General features: G+C 65.2%; 1 protein-coding gene and 1 long non-coding RNA gene across 3 annotated transcripts in view; one reads left to right on the top strand and one right to left on the bottom strand.

Annotated features, from left to right (window-relative positions):
• OLFML2B (olfactomedin like 2B) overlaps positions 1-17,100 on the top strand; it is a 35,193-nt gene extending 18,093 nt beyond the window's left edge. Inside the window, exons 5-8 of one of the 2 annotated variants that reach the window (XM_072814365.1) lie at positions 4,822-5,047; positions 6,049-6,558; positions 15,309-15,485; positions 16,059-17,100. In XM_072814365.1, coding sequence (XP_072670466.1) covers positions 4,822-5,047; positions 6,049-6,558; positions 15,309-15,485; positions 16,059-16,660 — 1,515 coding nt within the window. In that variant the 3' untranslated portion in view covers positions 16,661-17,100. Of the gene's footprint in view, positions 1-4,821; positions 5,048-6,045; positions 6,559-15,308; positions 15,486-16,058 lie in introns of both variants that reach the window. The other variant, XM_072814364.1, reaches the window with a different exon arrangement.
• LOC140626632 (uncharacterized) lies at positions 10,829-14,771 on the bottom strand. The gene is made up of 3 exons (XR_012025694.1): positions 14,424-14,771; positions 11,474-11,531; positions 10,829-11,326 (listed from the first exon to the last, which is right to left on the bottom strand). It is a non-coding gene; the product is annotated as an uncharacterized lncRNA (long non-coding RNA).
• Positions 17,101-18,005: the final 905 nt, after the last annotated feature.

Raw genomic sequence — 18,005 nt, 5'->3', positions numbered from 1 at the left:
GCAAGGCTCCCGGGAGGCCTTACTCAGCCGGGAAGTGGTGGCCGGGGGGCCTCAGACCCCTGTCTCTCCCCGCCCAGTCGCATCCCGACGCGAGGTCCCTGTGTGTGCGATGGGACCCTGTCCCGAGGCGTCTGGAGTGACGCCCGATGGCCTCCTTGCCTACCAAGGCCCCCGTGTTCGTGCCCGTTTCTTTTGGCTTCAGTTGCTCGGTTCTGCTGATGTGCTAGTGGCTCCGAGCGTTAATCCCCACTAAGTGGGGTGGTTGTGGCCTGAGCTGCTGCCCGAGAGGTAGCATCCTTTGGGAGCTAACGCAGAGGAGTGGAAGAGGAAGCAGGTCAGGTGTGGTGGCCGGACTTGAATGTGAGACGCGGGGAGGGCGCGGGTCTGGGTGAAGCGTTGGAAGAGGGTCCCAGGAACCAGGGGCAAATGGCAGTGGAGGGAGGCCTGGCTGACCTCAGCCGGACCAGGGCTCAGGGGTGGGCGGCAGGGCCTGGGTTCCAGATGTGCCAGCCCGGGGCCGCGGGGGGTGGGAGGGGTTTGGGGAGCAGGGCCTGGGACACACATTGCCGTTGAGCTGTTGCTCTGCACCCGGACGTGGGGAAGGGCTGAGCGTTGCTACGCGGGACTCTGCTGCCTGGGCCACGAGGACCTGCGGCAACGGGGCAAGTCAGCCTGGGCTCGGGACTCTTGGAAACTCCTCAGAGTGGTGCCAGGCGGGCAGCAGCTGTGGGCCGGGGCGACCCTGGACACGTGTGTCCGAAGGTAGGACGATGGGGACTCTGGAGGCTGGAGAGCCCGAAGGCAGCAGGGAGCTTGCACCCTGCCCGGCGCATAGCTCCCAGTAGAACCAGTTCCAAACCAGAAACTAAGTATAAGCAAGGCCAATCATTTTCTGGCTTTGCCCATGATGACTACTTTGATGCTCCCTGGGACGTATCATATTTCTTCAACAATTATATTTATTCTCATGTTGAGCTGTGTGCCCCCCACCCCTCAACGGGCTGGCTGCGAAGCGTGTGTTTAGTCTGCTGGGTGGGTCATCCCTGAACAGATTGGAGCTTATAAACCAAAGAGCCGAGGATACCGGGGCTGGAAGGGACCTTGGAGGCACCCTCTCCCCCGACCCGGGGCCCGGCGGCTCGCATCCCGGCCCATCTGGCACGTCCTGCTGGCCAGGTGCCCCGGGGAGGCCGGCATCCCCTGTGCTCCCTGGCGTCCAGCTTCCCCGTCGGCTGAGCTGGCGATTTCGGCTGTTGTCTTGATGATACATTATGTGGTATGTTCAGCAACCGAACTCTTATTTCCTGAGGGCGAACGGTAAACCAAATCAAACACACCAAACGCTTTTTCTCTTTGCTCAGCAAAGCCCTTTCCCCTCCTGAAATCCCCATCCATCACACTGCTGAAGTTAGCGCAATCCGCCCAAAGCCGGGTGGTGGGGGTAGCGCCAGGGCCGGGGTGGGGGGGGGACAGGGGAGGAGGCCCCAGGCTGGCATCCTCCTCCCCTGCCAGGAAGGGGCATGTGGGGGCCCGGGTCGGTGGTTATCTTCAGGGCTCCTAGATGATCCTGGGGTTTCTCGGGGTGGCAAATGGCAGTTTGTCGGCGGCCTCTCTGCAAGAGGGTCCTCGCCCGGAGCTGCCTGGAGGGTTGGCAAGGGGCTCCGGGGCTGGGTTGGGAGAGGAGAGGCAGGGTGGGAGCTGGGACCCAGGGCCGCCAGGAGTTGAAGTCACGCAGCAGACTCTTGGATTAACGGAGGGAGGAAGGCACAGCTCGGTGGGGGCAGCTGCCGCCCAGCTCAGCCCGTCGCCAGTGAATCCAAGGAAATTATATGTTCTCTGGCAGAGGCTGCCATGGTCTTGCTCCATGTCCTTGGCTGGGAGAAGCAGCGGCGGTTCCCGCTTGTCCCGGGGAGCCGGGAATTAAAGACAGCTCCTGGGGTTGACCATGGAGAAATGACGGCGGCTTCTGCAATGCAGGGGGAGGCCAGGGTCGGGCAATTAGCGGGCCCACGGCGTCTGAGGCACGCCCCGGGGCCTCGAGTCAGCGCCCAGCCTCCTTCTCCGGCGGGAAATGAGGATCCCCAAGTCTGCTGGGCACCTGCCAGACCGGGGCCCCGTGGACTTGGGGATGTCAACGGGTTTTCGGGTGGCAGGCGGGTTAGGGCAGCGGGGCTTCGTGTAAGGCGGCGGGTAGGCTCCGGAGACAGCGGCCCCGAACCCGCCCCTTCGCTGATTGACCTTCAGCCGATGTGCCGAGTGACCCTGAGCCCCTTTCCTCTTATCCGTAAGGTCCGGGTGGTGCCCATTGTTGGGGTACGAAGGGACGTGTCTGGGCATCGTGCGTGCTCACCAGACGCATCCCTGCGTCTCTGGCCGAGGTCACCTCCCCAGCAAGAAATGAGAATTGGGGAGGGGCAGGCAGCGGGTGGGGGGGCTCCCCCGGCACGGGCTGGGCCTCTCTGGGCAGCGCTCTGGCCCCGGGCACGGGAGGCGGGTGGAAACGGGCTCCGGCCTTGCAGGAGTGGGTGTCAGGAGCAAGGAGCTGCTATGTCTGCTCTGTCACCTGGCTTGGCTCGTTTGTCGCGGGGAAACCGGTCCAGGCTGGGGGCATGGCCGGGAGCGACGCTGGGCTTTCTCCAGGCCAAATCTTTAAGGTCAAAACTTGAGCCCGATTGGCTCATTCCTGTGCACAGCGAGAAAGTTGGCCAGACGGCTGCGTTTCTGCCAGCGAATGTTCTGTGGCCCTGAAGGTCCGACTCTCGGGACACTGGGCATCTGGGGTTTGGTTTCCAACGGGCTCTGCTCTCTGGGTGCATTTCAGCGGGGTCTGGAGTAACGGGATTGAGGGGCGCTTACCCATCTCCTCGTGGTGAGAAGGGGGCTTCCATGGCTCAGGCGGCGATAGTAAGCTGCCCCTTCATTACTTGGCTTCTAGAGTCTTCCTGAGAGCGGGTCTGGGCCTGCCCTTAGGTCCCTTCACACATCCCTGGTGGAGCCACCGCCCCAGGAGCTGGACCCATCTGTGGCCTCTGAACACAGGTCCTGTGCCCAAAGTTCATTATTTTCAGGGGTGGGTGATTGTGAATTTGGATTGGGGTGGGGGGCAGGTACATGACCTGACGGACCCAGGCAGGACCCAGAGACCCCGCCACACCATGGACACAGAGGGCAGACCCTGGACAGAGCTCCACGGAGCACAGGCTGGCCCTTGTGCTTGACCAGAACACTCTGGCGGTGGTGCCATGGTGCCGTCAAGGTGCTCGGGTCACGGGCACCTACTGCAAAGCCTTGTTTGACAGGATCCCAGTGCCAGTCATAAATGTAGCCCCTTCCTTGGGGCCTGTCCTGATTCGAGTTCAGTGTACCAGGGGCGCCTGGCTGGCTCAGTCAGTAGAACATGCGGCTCTTGATTCCGTGAGTTCCAGCCCATGTTGGAGTGGAGATCGCCTAAAAAAAAAAATCCAACGCAACGAATATTGAGGAGCGCCCACTCAGTCACAGATGAGCAAGTGGTGGTTGCTGTTCCTTCTGTGCCTTAGAGTCTACAGAGACAGCATCCTTAAGTAACGCCCGCAGCAGGCCGGCGGGAAGGCGCCGTAACGGGGCTGTGGACTGGCGTCCGTTGGAGGGTGTTCAGTCCTGAGGAGAAGCCGCACACGCAGTGCTTCACGTAGAGGGGCTGCTGCTGTCTCACGGAGAAGAGCTTGGGAGGCAGGCCGACCTCGGCTGGTGCGCTCAGCTGCACGACGCCGTCAGGGATGCCCGTCCCCAGAATCCCCTCGTGGTCACAAGGTGGCTGCTCAGCGCCAGCCACCCTGTCCACATCTCAGGCCACACAAATTGGGAAGAGCACGGTAGATGCCTTCCAGCTGACTCAGCCTCCCTTTTAAGGAATTTTTCCAAAAGCTCTTTCCACCAACTTCTACTTATACCCCACTGGCCGGAACGCTGTCCCGTGGCTACGCCCACAAAACCCATTTCCCATCAGAAAGGAACAGGAGACGGGATTTGCGTAGTCAGTCAGACGTCTCTGCCACAATGTGCAAAAGTGGGGCTTGGGAAAGAGAGGCTAATTATGGGTGAGAAGCTCAGGGAGTATTTTCTCGAGGGCCCGAGATGTTAGCCAGGCCTTGAGGAATGGGTAGATTAGGGTAAGTAGCTCTGGGGTGGGGGGGGAAGGGCCGGCCTTCCAGACGGAGAAGGCAGTCCGAGCAAAGGCCCCGCAGTTCAAGGAGCCAAGAGGTGGAGGAGTCGGCTGAGGGCGGAGCTGGAGAGCGGGCTGCTGGGCTGGGCCGAGGCCAGCGCCGACGAGGGGTGTAAGCGCCAGGCCGGACCTCGGACTTTATTCCGGATGCACCAAGGGGTGGGGCGAGGGTTGGGTCCGTTCCTTCTGACAGCGGAGGTGACAGCTTCACCCTGAGGTGCGCATCTCGGGCCTCGCATCCCAGCCCCGGCACCGTTGTCCACACGGGGGCCTCCCTGGAAACCCCTGGGCGCTAGGCCGCGCTCTCCGGGCAGTCCAGCGTGGACGCTAGAGACACCTGCCGGAGCCAGACCGCCTGGGTTCAAATCCTGCCTGTCCCCCGACCTGCTGTGGGGCCTTGGGCCACTTACAAAACCCCTCCGCGCCTCCGATTCCTAACCTGTTCAGGGGAGTGGTAAAGCCTTCCTACCCCGGAGGGCTCGGGGGAGAGTGGGCCCGTTGGCGAACGTGCCGCACGCAGAGCAGCGTGTTGGCTGCGGCATGGCCTCCAGCTGCCTGCCGACCGGTGACCTGCCGACCAGTGACCTGACCTTCCCTGTGTCCCCTCTGACGAGCAGTATGAGGAGCGGTTCCTGCAGGAAGAAACCGTGTCCCAGCAGATCAACTCCATCGAGCTGGTGCAGACGCGGCCCCTGGCTCCGCCCGAGGTGGTGAGGCCGCAGCGGCCCCTGCAGAGGCAGGTGCACCTGCGCGGCCGGCCGGCCTCCAGGCCCACCGTCATCCGGGGCGTCACCTACTACAAGGCCAAGGACCCCGAGGAGGAGAATGACATCGAAGAGCAGCGTGAGTTGGGGTCGGCAGGGGGCGGGGGCGGCTGCGGGCCCAGTTCCTCATGGTGGTTTTCCCAGATGGAACGCCGTGGACTCCGTGTCATTTGTGGTGACCCCTCTGTGTGTCCTCGGAGAGCCTGGCTTCCTCACATTCCTTCTCTGCTCAGCACCCAGCTCAGCCCCAGTTTCACTCACCATGAGAACTGAAGTCCTCACAGGGCCCCCGAGCCCCACGTGTCCCGGCTCCCGTGTCCCCCCACATCGCCTGTTGCTCTCCCGCGCGCCTTGCTGCTCCCCGGCCTCCGCAGGCATGTTCTGGCCTCGGGGCCTTGGCCCTGCTGCTCGTCGGCCCGGAATGCTGCTTGGCCAGCTCCTCATCCGGGTCATGACCACTTTATCCCTGACTGCAGCCCCACCCAGGACACCCCACACCCTGCCCCGCGGTCCCCCAGACCCATCGGGCGCCCTCTCCCTGACGTTAGTGTCGGCGCCACACGAGGGCGAGGATGTTGGTTTTGTTCGCTGTTGTCCCGCGTGCTCCATAGTATGTGCTGGATGAATGGGTGGGGCCAACCTCTGGGTGCCCCTGAGCCTGGGTGGGGCTCGGACACAGCCCCTTATTCGTTCATTCATTCATTCATTCATGAGAGACACAGAGAGAGGGGCAGAGACACAGGCAGAGAAGCAGGCTCCCTGGGGGGAGCCCGTGCGGGACTCGATCCTGGGACCCCGGGGTCACGCCCTGAGCCGAAGGCAGACGCTCCACCGCTGAGCCCCCCGGGCGCCCCTCGGAGGCAGTCTGTTCCGAGACCCTCCAGGAGACGCAGTGCCCTCCCATCGCTGCCCCCCGCCCCCTCCTCTTCGGAAATCCCAGCCGGCTCCATCTCCGAACCAGGGCGTCGCGTTGAGGCGAGGAGCCCTGTTGTTAACCTGCCAGGACGCCGCCCGCTCTCCCTCATCCGACCGTGCTCCTTTCCCCGAATCACCGGTCACCTTGTGTTTGTTTCCCAGAAGACGAGTTTTTCAGTGGTGACAACGGAGTGGATTTGCTGATTGAAGATCAGCTTCTGAGGCACAACGACCTGCTGACCACAGCCACGCGGAGGCCGGCGGCCACCCGCCAGGGCACCCCCGGGATGAGTGTCACCCAGACCTCGGCCCAGGCCACGCCTTCCGATCCCAGCACCCCCGGCCCCACTCTGTCTGCCTCAGTGGAACAGGTCTCAGCACCACCCCATACCTCCTCAGTGGTGCCGGGTCCCACGACAGAGGTGGGCCCGGAACCTTCCACTCAGGTACCAGCCACCACTGTGGCCCGCTCGGCCACCCAGCAGCCTTCGGCCTCGGCTTCCCTGCTTGGGGCCTCTGGGGGCGCCTTTACCGAGGCTCCACCCACGGCCCCGGTGCCTCCCACCACAGTCCGAACAGACTCACTGGAGAGAGACGTGGCCACGGGGCAAGGCACGGCCCCTGCCAGCCCCACCCTGAGCCCCGAAGAGGAGGATGACATCCGAAATGTCATAGGTGAGTTTCTCCGGCCTGGCCCCCGTGCCCTGCCCAGCTCAGGGAACAGGACAGAGGAGCCAGGTGGTCGGACTTGTCCAGAAGGAAAAGCAAGTGGAGTTCGGCCTTTGGCCAGTGATGGGTGTTGACAACATCTAAGGGCGGTGGTGGGTGGTAGAGAGACAGAGGGACGGAGAGAGAGCCCGTGCACACACGTATGAGTGGGGAGGAGGGGCAGAGGGAGAGTCTCCAGCAGACTCCCCGCTGAGCACGGAGCCCGACGCGGGGCTCGACCTCATGACCTGAGGTTTCCTGCAGTAGGTTTACCAGGCCATGGAATAACCAGGGATTCTTATTCGTGGAGTCGGAGCGGGGGCGCTGAAATCCCAGGATAAGAGAGAAGAGGGAGTGGGGGCGTTCCTGGGCCCCAGGCCCAAACCTCATGAGCGGCGGCCCCACAGAGCACGGGAACGCCGAGGCGTCGTGTGATCCGTGCTGTAGCAGAGGACGCGCGGAGAGGCGGGGGGAGGAAGACGGAGCACCAGCGGGGCCTGGATGCCGAGAGGGCCGGGGCGGCTTTTCTAAGGAGGTGTCGTGTGAGCTGGGTTTTGAAGGACGAACAGGAGTTTTCTAAACAGAGAAGGGAGGTCTTCTCTTAGGTCTAAAGGAGCAACGCATGTTCCAGAAGCACGGGGAGTGCAGCCCCGTTCTGTGCCCTGTGCTGGGAGCTCCAGAGCCACACGACGGCCCTGAGAACGGTGGGACATGCGTTGGGGAAGGACAACTGGAGAAGGAAAGGGGAGCTGGCTGCAGGCGCCTGTCCCAGGGGGAACTAAAGCAGACATTCGTGCAGTCACCCCCCAGAGCGACCGAACAGTAATGACGCTGTCGAGTAACAGTCAAGATGCTTGTCGAAAACTGTCGGTGCTTTGATAGAAGACAAGGTTTGCCGCGGGGCCAGCTCTTCCTTCTTCCCATTTCCCGCTCCCTCGGCGGCCGTGTCCCCTCAGAACAAGGCGTAGCCGCTGCCAGTGCGGGTGCCGCAGGGGCACCTGCCGGGAGCGAGCAGCTGGGTGACAGGCCGCTCTCGGCCCAGCCCCGGCCCTTCCACGGGTCTCCAGTGAAATCTTTGCCAGGGGCGGTGTCCTCCACGAAGCCCTGTGGCTTCTTGCGGTAGGTGTATGAGGCCGTGACGCAGCCGGGGAGCCCTCATGGGCCGAAATCCCAGAGTAATGGCTGAGGGGAAGCAGGCAGGTGTCCGTGTAGACAGAGCCCGGGGCGGAACCTGCTGGCCCTCGAGAAGCGGGCCGTGCTTGGGCCACAGACGTCGGGGTGCGAGCAGGAGACAGTGTGGTTTTCGTTTTCTTTCCCTTCCACGGTGGGGCCGAGCCGCCCCCGGCCTGGGAGGCAGCTCCCCCGCGTGGACCGTCAGCTCCGAAGCTGTCGGTCCTGCTCGATTTCTGCAGAATGCCCCGGGCCCGGGCTTCCCACGTCCACACTGGCACATGGGGCCCCAGGCCCTGAGCGCCCCCGTACCTCCCCTCCGCCAGGGGCGTGACCCCAGTGCCCCGCGCCCCGCCGCTTCTCCCTGAGTGGGAGGGACGGTCCTCCACACACGTAGACGTGCCCCCCGGGTGGTCCGGGTACTGAGGCGAAGGCAGCCTGCGGGTGGGCGTGCAGGTGGGCGCGCAGCCCCGTTTATCAGCCTGGGAGCCTCCTCCCCGGTGGCTTCCCAGCCAGGCCTGGGGGTCTCGGGTGCACCTGCCGCCTCCCCCAGAGCCCACCCAGGACGCTGGGCCCCAGCACAGAGACCCCGCGCCCTGCAGCCGTTTACGTGGTGGGGCCGGAGGCGGGAACACCTTCCCTCTCGGCACGTAGAGGGTGTGAGGTTCTGCTTCGGGACGGGCCTGTAGGGTTGTTCAGATGAAAGTCTTGCCTCTGGAGTCCCCAATGGTGAAAACACGGGGATGCGAGTGTGGATGCGGGGTTTTCCTCAAACACCCAGGGGTGAAAAGACAGGGTGGCTCAGAGAGGGGGACCCGGCAACGTGGATTCTGGGCTGGCTTGTTTTGGGGAATCATTTTTTTTCTTTTAAGATTTATTTATCTTGGAGAGACAAAGAGAAAAAGCACAGGAGCAGGAGGGGCAGAGGGACAGGGAGAGAGAACCTCAAGCAGACTCTGAGCCACAGAGCCCCGCGCAGGCCTCGATCTCACAACCCTGAGGTCACAACCTGAGCTGAAACCACAGTCGGATGCTCAACTGACTGCCGCCCCAGCGCCCTTCGCTGCGTTGCTTATCACCGTCGGGACGCCTGGGTGGCTCCGTGGTTGAGCACCTGCCTTTGGCTCAGGGGGTGATCCTGGGGTCCCGGGATCAAGTCCCGCCTCGGGCTCCCTGCAGGGAGCCTGCTTCTCCCTCTGCCTGTGTCTCTGCCTCTCTGTGTCTCTCATGGATAAGTGAATAAAATCTTAAAAAAAAAAAATTGCTTATCACTGTCCAGTGCGTCCCTGGGATTTCCTTTCCAGAACCTTCTCTGCAGACCCCTGATTATCTGTGCTTGGAGAGTATGACCAGGTTGTATTGTGCGTCCTGGTTGCAGGTAAATGAAAACCATTTGGCTGAAACCGACACAGGCCACGGTTTGCCGCCCGTGGGGTTCGTTTGCTGTTTAAGGAGTCCCGGCAGTTTTGATTTTGAGCTATTTGAGATGTGGTTTTAAATCAGGCTGCTTTTAAGAGGAACATCTATCCTGTGCTTTCCAAATCTGATTTTGTGATGTCCTAAAATGCCTGACCATGATCCTCAGGGGAATTGTAAACCCTTCAGAAAAACTCCAAAAACAAGTAAATTAGAATGAACTTTTAGTTATGAAAACAGGCAATTGGCTGAAGTGTAGTCAGTGTAGGACCAGGAAAGGAAAAATGCTGTCAGTGATGGCAGCCGGCTCTGCAACTGAGGGGTCGGCCGCCATCCCGGGGCCTGGGGGGGGTCAGCCGTCATACCGGGGTGTGGGGGGGGTCAGCCGCCATCCCAGGGCCTGGGGGGAGTCAGCTGCCATCCCGGGGCCTGGGGGGCTGCTCAGGCTCCCGCAGGGGAAGGAAGGCTGTGCCACATGGGCCAGCTCACCCAGACTTTAGCAGCTGCAGCTCGGACACGGGGCTGGTTTTGGGCTGGGCAGGAGGGGGAGGAGCAGAGGGGGAACTGTCAGGGTGACACAGTGGCAGCGAGAGCCTGTCTCCTGTTGAATCCGGGAAACCTGATCTGTGAAGACGGGTCTCCCCCACAAGCCTGAGGCCCTAGCAGCCCCTGAGGTTTGCCTCCAGCTGGGGGGCAGCCTGCCATGCGTCAGGGGTGCTGGCCTGGGCTGCCCGGGAGAGGTGGTGCAGGGGTGGCCAGAGCCTCGCAGCGTCTGCCCAGACACCCCCCCTCCCCGGGCACCCTGCTCCACTTGCTTCGTCTCCCATCACTAACCAGCCCCCCGAGGCCACAGGGAACTTGGGTCAGAAGCAGGGCCTCTGGCCCTGGAAACAATGTGAAGGGGGGACGCTTCGTAGATGGACCAGGAGGGAGGAAGGTCTCCCCGCGCCAGGCCAAGTGTCACCCGCACCTGTCTCTGTGCCATGAACATGAGATGTGCTCGCTCCCCACGAGCTGACCGCCGAGGCCGGGGGGACCCTGGCCAGCATCGGGTTCTGGCAGTGGACCCCCATCTCCATGCGTGGGGTGCCCCAGGGAGAGGGCACCCCCGCCCGCAGGGCGCCACAGGGTGGGGGGGAGGCCCGTGCAGGCCCGACTAGGCCACAGGCTGGGGCCCTGGGACGGGGAGCCACGGGCCTGGTGGTGCCCGAAGCGCAGCCTCAACTCTGAACGCGGCTCCGACGCTTTGAAGCAGCGAAGACCCTCAGAGTCAGAGTGAAAGGCCGGTGCCGGGCAGGACGGGCAGGACGGCGTCAGGCGGTGTTGGCACCTCGGAGGCGGGGGGTGGGGCGCGAGCCTGCTCGGACGTCATTCCCACTGCGGTGAAGGGCTGCCCGGGCGCTCTGGGTCCCAGGGACTCTTCTGGAAAGACATGCTGGCCCGGCTGTCTTGAGGGATGAGGCACAGCTGGCCAGGCGGAGGGAGGCCGTGGAGGGAGGGAGGCCGCGCCACGGTGAGAAGGAGCAGCCCGGCCCTGGAGCCCCGGGAGCGTGGGGGCACCGCCCTCAAGGTGGCGAATGGAAGGCTTTTCCCTCCCTTTCTTCTGGGCGCCCCCCCCCCCCCGGGCGCCCCCCCCCTCCCCCCCCCCCGTGCGTCTGGTCAGGCCGTTTTGTCTCTGCTCTTTCATGCCATTCTAACTGCAGGAATATCAAGCATTTACGTTACTAGCATGAGGTTTCCCGTTCATCTTTATACCGAGAACGTCTGTTGTAAATGCAAACATAAGGTCAGTTGAGTCCAGGTTGGCAGTCACCAGAGTGACAGCCCCCGGGCCCCCGTCCCGGCTCCTTCGACGGCCACAGCGGAGCGCTGCAGAAAGCCAGCTGCTGCTTCCCTCCCGACCTGTGCTGCCTCGGCAGCGCCCGCACCCCCCACCCAGGACGGAAGGCGGTGCGTGACCCCCTCTCCCCTCTTCTGCGTCCCGCGTGGCCCAAGTTGTTGGCCGAAACAGGGAAGTGACCCAAGGAGGAGGTAGTAGAGGGCTGCGTACCCGGATTTTCGCGTTTCTTGAGGCTCCACTGTGGTCTGCGTTCAAGGCAAGCTCTGGCTTGGGGGACGTGAGGCCTCCGGGGCTGTGGGCCTCACTCAGCTGCAGAGGTGGCCCGCCTGAGTCTGGCTGGACCCTCCCCCCGCTCCCCCCACTCCCCCCTCCCCCCTCCCCCCCTCCCCGTGGGTCCGCCCGGAATTCCGTGTTCAGCAGGCCTTGCAAATCCGTGAGCAAGCACGGCAGACACACCTACGGGGTGTGCCCCTGTGCACACGCACACGCTTCGCCGTCCTCCTGGACTTGGCTCCTAGAGCACAAGGGCGCAGGTAAGGTGACGGAGAAGGTCAGGATGGTGACGGCAAGGTGTTGCATCCAGGGCCCCCTTCTGAGCGAGGGCTCTGTGAGGTGGCCCGAGGACACCCTGGGGAGACACGCAGGCAGGGGCGAGGGATGTCAGACTGGCAACCGAGGGCTGAGTTCATCCCAGGCTGGCCTTACAGCCTGAGTTTGGGTGCCTTCGGGTCCGCTGCTCCCCCACCGCCACGGCCTCTGTTGTTGCGTGGACGATGCCCAGGGCTCCTGCCCCACCCACTGAGTCCCCACCCGTGCCCTGGGGCCATCAGAGTTTGGGGACTCTGAATGCGGGGTGGCAGGAGGAGCGGCAGCCGGGCAGACGCACGCAGTGAGGCTAGAACCGGTCCACAGAGGCCGGGAAGGGCAGGGGGAGGTGGGAGACACGACCTGCCCGAGGCGCCCCAGGGTGGCTTCTGGCTGCGTGTGGCGCCGTCTCTGGGGGGCTGGGGGAGGGGGGGCTCAAGTGCAGCAGGCCGTCGGCGGAAGCAGAGAGGTTCCAGTTTAGTCCCGTGAAGCCTCAGGAACCAGGAGGCGCACAGGGAAGACAGGGCCAGTGGGCAGCTGGGTGGGCCCAGGCCGCGGGTCTCCTAGGGCGGGGGTGCAGGAGCCCCAAGATGGAAGGAAGGCGGGCAGAGGGAGCAGCCGGGGCAGGAGACAGCAAGTGAAAGCAGGAGGGAGGGGAGCTGGTCCTGCGGCGGGCGTGGGATGGGGCAGGCATGGGGGGCATGATGGGGGGGGACGGGGCGGCCGTGGGGGCATGACGGGGTGGAGGGGAAACGGGGCAGCCGTGGGTATGATGATGGGGCGGCCAAGGTGGGAGTGATGGGGTGCAGGGGAGTGATGGGGTGCGGGGGGGTGACGGGATTGGGGGGCAGCGTGACGGGCCCCGGGGCCCCCGCGGCGAGGCCTGCGCGTGTGCCACCACCGGGCCAGGACAGCGGGGGAGCCTGGGGAGCAGGTTTGCTTTGCAAGGTGGCAGAGCGCAGGTGGGCTCGGGCTCACGTGCCGAGGGGAGGAGCCCCTTCCTCCGGGACCCCGGGACCCCGGTGATGAAAGGTGCCGATGTCCAGGGCACAGCGCACGGTCCCGGGCACAGAGCATGGGGGCCGCGTCCCCGCGCGTCCTCCCCGTGGCCCCTGTGAGCCCCCCTTCCCTCCCCCCACAGACGGTCCCCCCCCCGCCCTGTCCTCTCTCCGCGCTGACAGGTGCCGCGCCAGGCAGGTGCCTCTGGCGGCGGCTCGGGCCTCACGCTTTACCCACGCGGGCCGGGTTCCAGGCTCCGCAAGCTCCCGGGCTGCCCCCCATCCCCTGCTGCAGGTGGCCAGGCTGCCACAGGGGTGCCCCGAGGTCCGGGCTGGCTGCTGGGCCTCCCCTCCAGCTGGAGATCCCAGGATGCCACGCTGCGAACGGACTCGGCCGTCCCCGTGTCCCACGTCTCCGGTACCAAACGACCGCAAACCTAGAGGCTCAAACAGCACGCGGGTTCCCTGGGGCCCGAAGGCGGGAAGTTGGGAACGAGTCTCAAAGGGGCTAAAATCGAGGCGTCAGAGGGTGGGTTCTTCCCCGAGGGCCCAGGGACAGATGTCGTCTTGCCTTTCCTGGCTGTGGGTGCTCCTCGCGTTCCTTGGCTCAAGGCCACATCCCCCACCCCCCGTTACACCTGCCTCTGCCTCCCTTAGGACACTTTTCCTGCAGAAGCTAAAGCTCTGACATTTCCGAGGCCACAGGGACTCTGGAGCTGGTAGCGGGGTCACGACCGAGGCCAGGCCACTGGTTCCAAACCCGGACAGGCTCTGTGGCCCCCCGCCAGGACCCCACTGCCAGGAGCCTCAGAGCTGAGACGGGACCCCGTAGGGAATTCGGGGGCTGCCCAGGGCACCCCAGTACTTCCACACTCGGATGAGTCCTGGCTTCCGGGAGCTCAGCTGCACCGTGTGGTCTGCGGAGCCACGGCAGCCCTTCCACAGAAAGTCCTCGCCTCCCATCTGTGGGGCTCCGGGGCCTGGGCGAGGGGCCGCGCTGCGCTTTGCCAGGGGACGGGGGTGCATCGAAATGCTCGTCCCCGGGGATGGCACCCCGGGGTGACGACGGTGCAGAGGCAGCACGGCCTCTCCGCCCCTCTGTGCCCAGGAATGAGATCTTCAGAGCCTGTGGCCCGGGCCCCGCTGGAGCCTTGGCTTCTGTCGTCTTGACGAACTGAGCTCGGGGTGGGGGAACGAGGCGTTGGCTGGTGGCTTGTTTGTCCTGCGGAGCCTGACCCCTCCCCACTCTGTGCGGGCCTGCGTGGCCAGCCGTGTGCCCCCGTGGCCTAGGCCCGCGCCCCGGCCTGCCCAGTCCTGCCAGCTGGACGGGACCACCAGACCACGGCGGGGGTGGGGGCTGGGGGGGGTGGGCAGCAGGCTGGACGGCAGAGGCTGGGACAGTTGGGAAGTTGAGAGAACCCCGAATCTGAACTGTAGGCCTTTGTGTTTTGTCCCAGGTGAACGTCAGGGACCCGGTGTTCTTACCACTGTCGCCCACCTGGGTGCCAGTGTTGAGGTTCTGCTGGGAGGGCAGGACGCACCTTCCCGCCTCTGTAACCCGCCCGCGCGGGGGCAGAAGGCCCGGGGCCTCGGTGGTCCCGGCCTCTCGGTGTCTGAGGACCGCGCTCGACAGGGACACCGCATAGGAAGCCTGATAGGCCTTGCAGGCGGCCGGAGCTCGGCAGGACTCTGGTGGCCGTGCAGGGCGCCTCCTGGGCCCTGGGTCGCCCCAGAGAGCCCCTCGGGACTAACTCACGGAGCTCCTGTCCCAGGAAGGCAGACGCGGCTCGGAGGGGCTCCTGCAGCCGGAGCAAGCTGCCTACCTGGAGGAAGGGCCCCAGAAGGGGAGGGACCCTGGCGTCTCGCCCACAGTGCGACGGGGGCCACGGGTTGAGCAGGTGGGCCCCAGGGGCACGAACCTCCACTGCGCAGCCACGACTGGCGCCCGAATACCCTGGGCCGGACGCCTGCAGCGGGCGGAGCGCCGTGCCCTGGGTCGCACAGGCCGAGGCCTCGCGCCGGCTTCCCCGGCTGCCGCGTGTTCAGCCTCGGGCCCCGGCCCCCCAGACGCCCCCCTGCTGCCTCCAGGCCCGGCTTCCGCGGAGGGGGCGTGGCCAAGGGGAGGGGACGCCGTGGGGCGTGGCCAAGGGAGGGGACGCAGTGGGGGCGTGGCCAAGGGGAGGGGCCGTCGTGGGGCGTGGCCAAGGGAGGGGACGCCGTGGGGCGTGGTCAAGGGAGGGGCCGTCGTGGGGCGTGGCCAAGGGAGGGGACGCCGTGGGGCGTGGTCAAGGGAGGGGCCGTCGTGGGGCGTGGCCAAGGGAGGGGACGCCGTGGGGGCGTGGCCAAGGGAGGGGCCGTCGTGGGGCGTGGCCAAGGAGGGGACCTCGTGGGGGCGTGGCCAAGGGAAGGGGGCGGCACGAGGGCCCTGGGGGGAGGACCTCGCGGGAGCCCTGGGGGCACAGGTGGAACCCGGGAAGGATGGTTTCGCAGAGGCTGGAGCTCGGACCCTTGAGGGGCGCCTGCAGGATTAGGAGGCCGAGGGCGGCAGGTGGCTGGGGGGCGGCCTGGAGGACTGGGGGGACGACGAGACGATGCTGAGGTGTCCAGGCCCGGGTCAGACGCCCCCAGGCTCACAGCCTGGACGGGGGGCTCGGGTTTCAGGGGCTTGGGGTGTTCCTCATCCCGCCCCCGCCTCCCGTCCCGGTCAGGAAGGTGCAAGGACACGCTGTCCACGATCACGGGGCCGACCACCCAGAACACGTACGGGCGGAACGAGGGCGCCTGGATGAAGGACCCCCTGGCCAAGGACGAGCGGATCTACGTCACCAACTATTACTACGGCAACACCCTGGTGGAGTTCCGCAACCTGGAGAACTTCAAACAGGGTAGGCGCCCCCCACCCCCCCACTCCCGGGCCACCACCTGCTCTTTGGGAGGTGACAGCGTCCCTGGTGGTGAAAGGACCGTGCACCTGCCCTGTCCTCTCTGCGCTGGGCTCCTGGCCTCCGGCTCCCTGCAGGGTGGGGAGGGGAGGGGCCTGGGCCCCGGGGGAGGGGGAGGAGGAGGGGAGGGGAGGGGGAGAGGAGGGGAGGGGCGGGGCCTGAGTGGGGGGAGGGGCAGAAGGAAAGGAGAGGAGAGGAGGGGAGGGGGGCAGGGGGGAGAGGAAGGGAGGAGGAGAGGAGCCTGGGTCGGGGGAGGGGGAGGGGAGGAGGAGAGGAAGGAAGGAGGAGAGGAGAGGAGGGGAGGGGCCTGGGTGGGGGAAGGGGGAGGGGGAGAGGAGGGGAGGGGCCTGGGTCTAGGGGGAGGGGGGAGGAGGGGAGGGGTCTGGGGGGAGGGGGGAGGAGGAGAGGAGGGCAGGAGCCTGGGCCTGGGGGGAGGGGGAGGGGGAGGGGGAGGGGGAGGCCCGCGGGGCCGCCCCCCCACCCCCGTGACCCCGACCCCGACCCCGTGCCCCCCAGGCCGCTGGAGCAACTCGTACAAGCTGCCGTACAGCTGGATCGGCACGGGCCACGTGGTGTACGCGGGCGCCTTCTACTACAGCCGCGCCTTCACGCGCAACATCATCAAGTACGACCTGAAGCAGCGCTTCGTGGCCGCCTGGGCCATGCTGCACGACGTGGCCTACGAGGAGGCCACCCCCTGGCGCTGGCAGGGCCACTCGGACGTGGACTTCGCCGTGGACGAGAACGGGCTGTGGCTCATCTACCCGGCCCTGGACGACGAGGGCTTCAGCCAGGAGGTCATCGTGCTGAGCAAGCTCAACGCGGCCGACCTGAGCACGCAGAAGGAGACCACGTGGCGCACGGGGCTGCGGCGGCACCTGTACGGCAACTGCTTCGTCATCTGCGGGGTGCTGTACGCCGTGGACAGCCACAACCAGCGCAACGCCAACATCTCGTACGCCTTCGACACGCACACCAACACGCAGATCGTGCCGCGCCTGCTGTTTGAGAACGAGTATTCCTACACCACGCAGATCGACTACAACCCCAAGGACCGCCTGCTCTACGCCTGGGACAACGGCCACCAGGTCACCTACCACGTCATCTTCGCCTACTGACACCCCGGGCCTGCGGGCGGAGGCGCCGTGTGTGCGTGCGTGCGTGCTGAGGACGGGTGCGAGGGGGGGGAATATATATATATTATTTTGTATAATATTGCAATTGTAAAATGACAGTTTGGGTCTATTTTTTTTTAAAGTGGATTGTAGATCGATCCATACGCGTATGTGCTGGTCTCATCCTCCACGGTTTATATTTTTGTGCAAATGAACTTCTTTTGACCAGGAGCCACCTTCCTTCGACCCCTCCCGCTCCCAGATCCCAGCCGCTCTGCTCCGAGGGGTTCATCCATCAGCGTCTCGCAGGCAACCGGGAGCGGAGGAGGCGAGAAAGAAGTGTCAAGGGGCGGGAACATTTTTATGTATTGGAGAAGTTTTAAAAACCCAGAAAAAATGCTTTCTGTTTGTTTTTTTTTTAATAAAGAAGAAATGTAAAACCATCCCCGGCTGTGTCAGCGCCGCTGTATCGCTCACGGGGCCCCGGGTCTGCGCCCACAGAGCTGTTTCCAGGCTGGGCCGCGTCGCCTGGGGAGGGGGTGCCCGGGGCGCCGGCATCCCCAGGCCCGAGCACCTGAGCACCTGCGCCCGCCGCCAGCGACCGAGCCCGGCCGCTCGGTCCCGCTCCTTTTGCGCACGAGGTGGGAGGCCGTTCATCTCAGTCCCTGCGAGGCCGGGTGTGGGGCCAGGAGGCTGGGGGCGCGGGGGGCGCAGTCGGGGGAGCATCTGCCTTGGGCTCAGGCCGGGCTCCGGGGCTCGGAGCCCCCGTTGGGCCCCGCTCAGCAGGGAGCCTGCCTCCCCCTCTTCTCCCCCTGCTGCTGCTCTCCCTCCGCACAGGTGCGCTCTCTCCTCAATCTTCAAAAAACAAAACAGGAGGCTGCGGGCGACCCTGTCCCTGCCCTGCCGCAGAAGCTCTCCCGCGTCCCTCCGTCCCCATCCTGGTCGTGAACGTTGGCCAGGCCTCCCCGCCCACCGACCGTCCAGGAGAGGGGCCTGGTCTGAAACCAGCACCCGAGGGCAGGGGTGCGGGGCGGGAAGGCCTGCTCGTCCCTGGACACAAAGGAGGGGGTGGAAATTGGGGAAAAGCCTCAGCAGGTGACTCCTGAGTCTGGGAGGAGGGCCGTCCTTCCCCAAGGACGAAGTGGGAAGACCACATCGTGTCACCGCGCTGTCCCCTCTGGCCCTTCCCCCCCCCCCCATTGCTACCTGGGGAGACCTGCACAGGCCTTGGGCGCCTCCCGCACGCTCACCGCACACATGCGCACACACGCACCTGCCTCCTGCGTGCATCCGCGTCCTGCTTACAGCCTCCCTGCGTGGGGGCCTCCACCCCCACCCAGCTCTGCCT

The sequence above is a fragment of the Canis lupus genome, chromosome 38, assembly GCF_048164855.1.
Source record: "Canis lupus baileyi chromosome 38, mCanLup2.hap1, whole genome shotgun sequence".
Taxonomy (NCBI): domain Eukaryota; kingdom Metazoa; phylum Chordata; class Mammalia; order Carnivora; family Canidae; genus Canis; species Canis lupus.
Note: the sequence above shows the minus strand (reverse complement) of the source record. Positions and strands in the feature narration are given on the sequence as shown.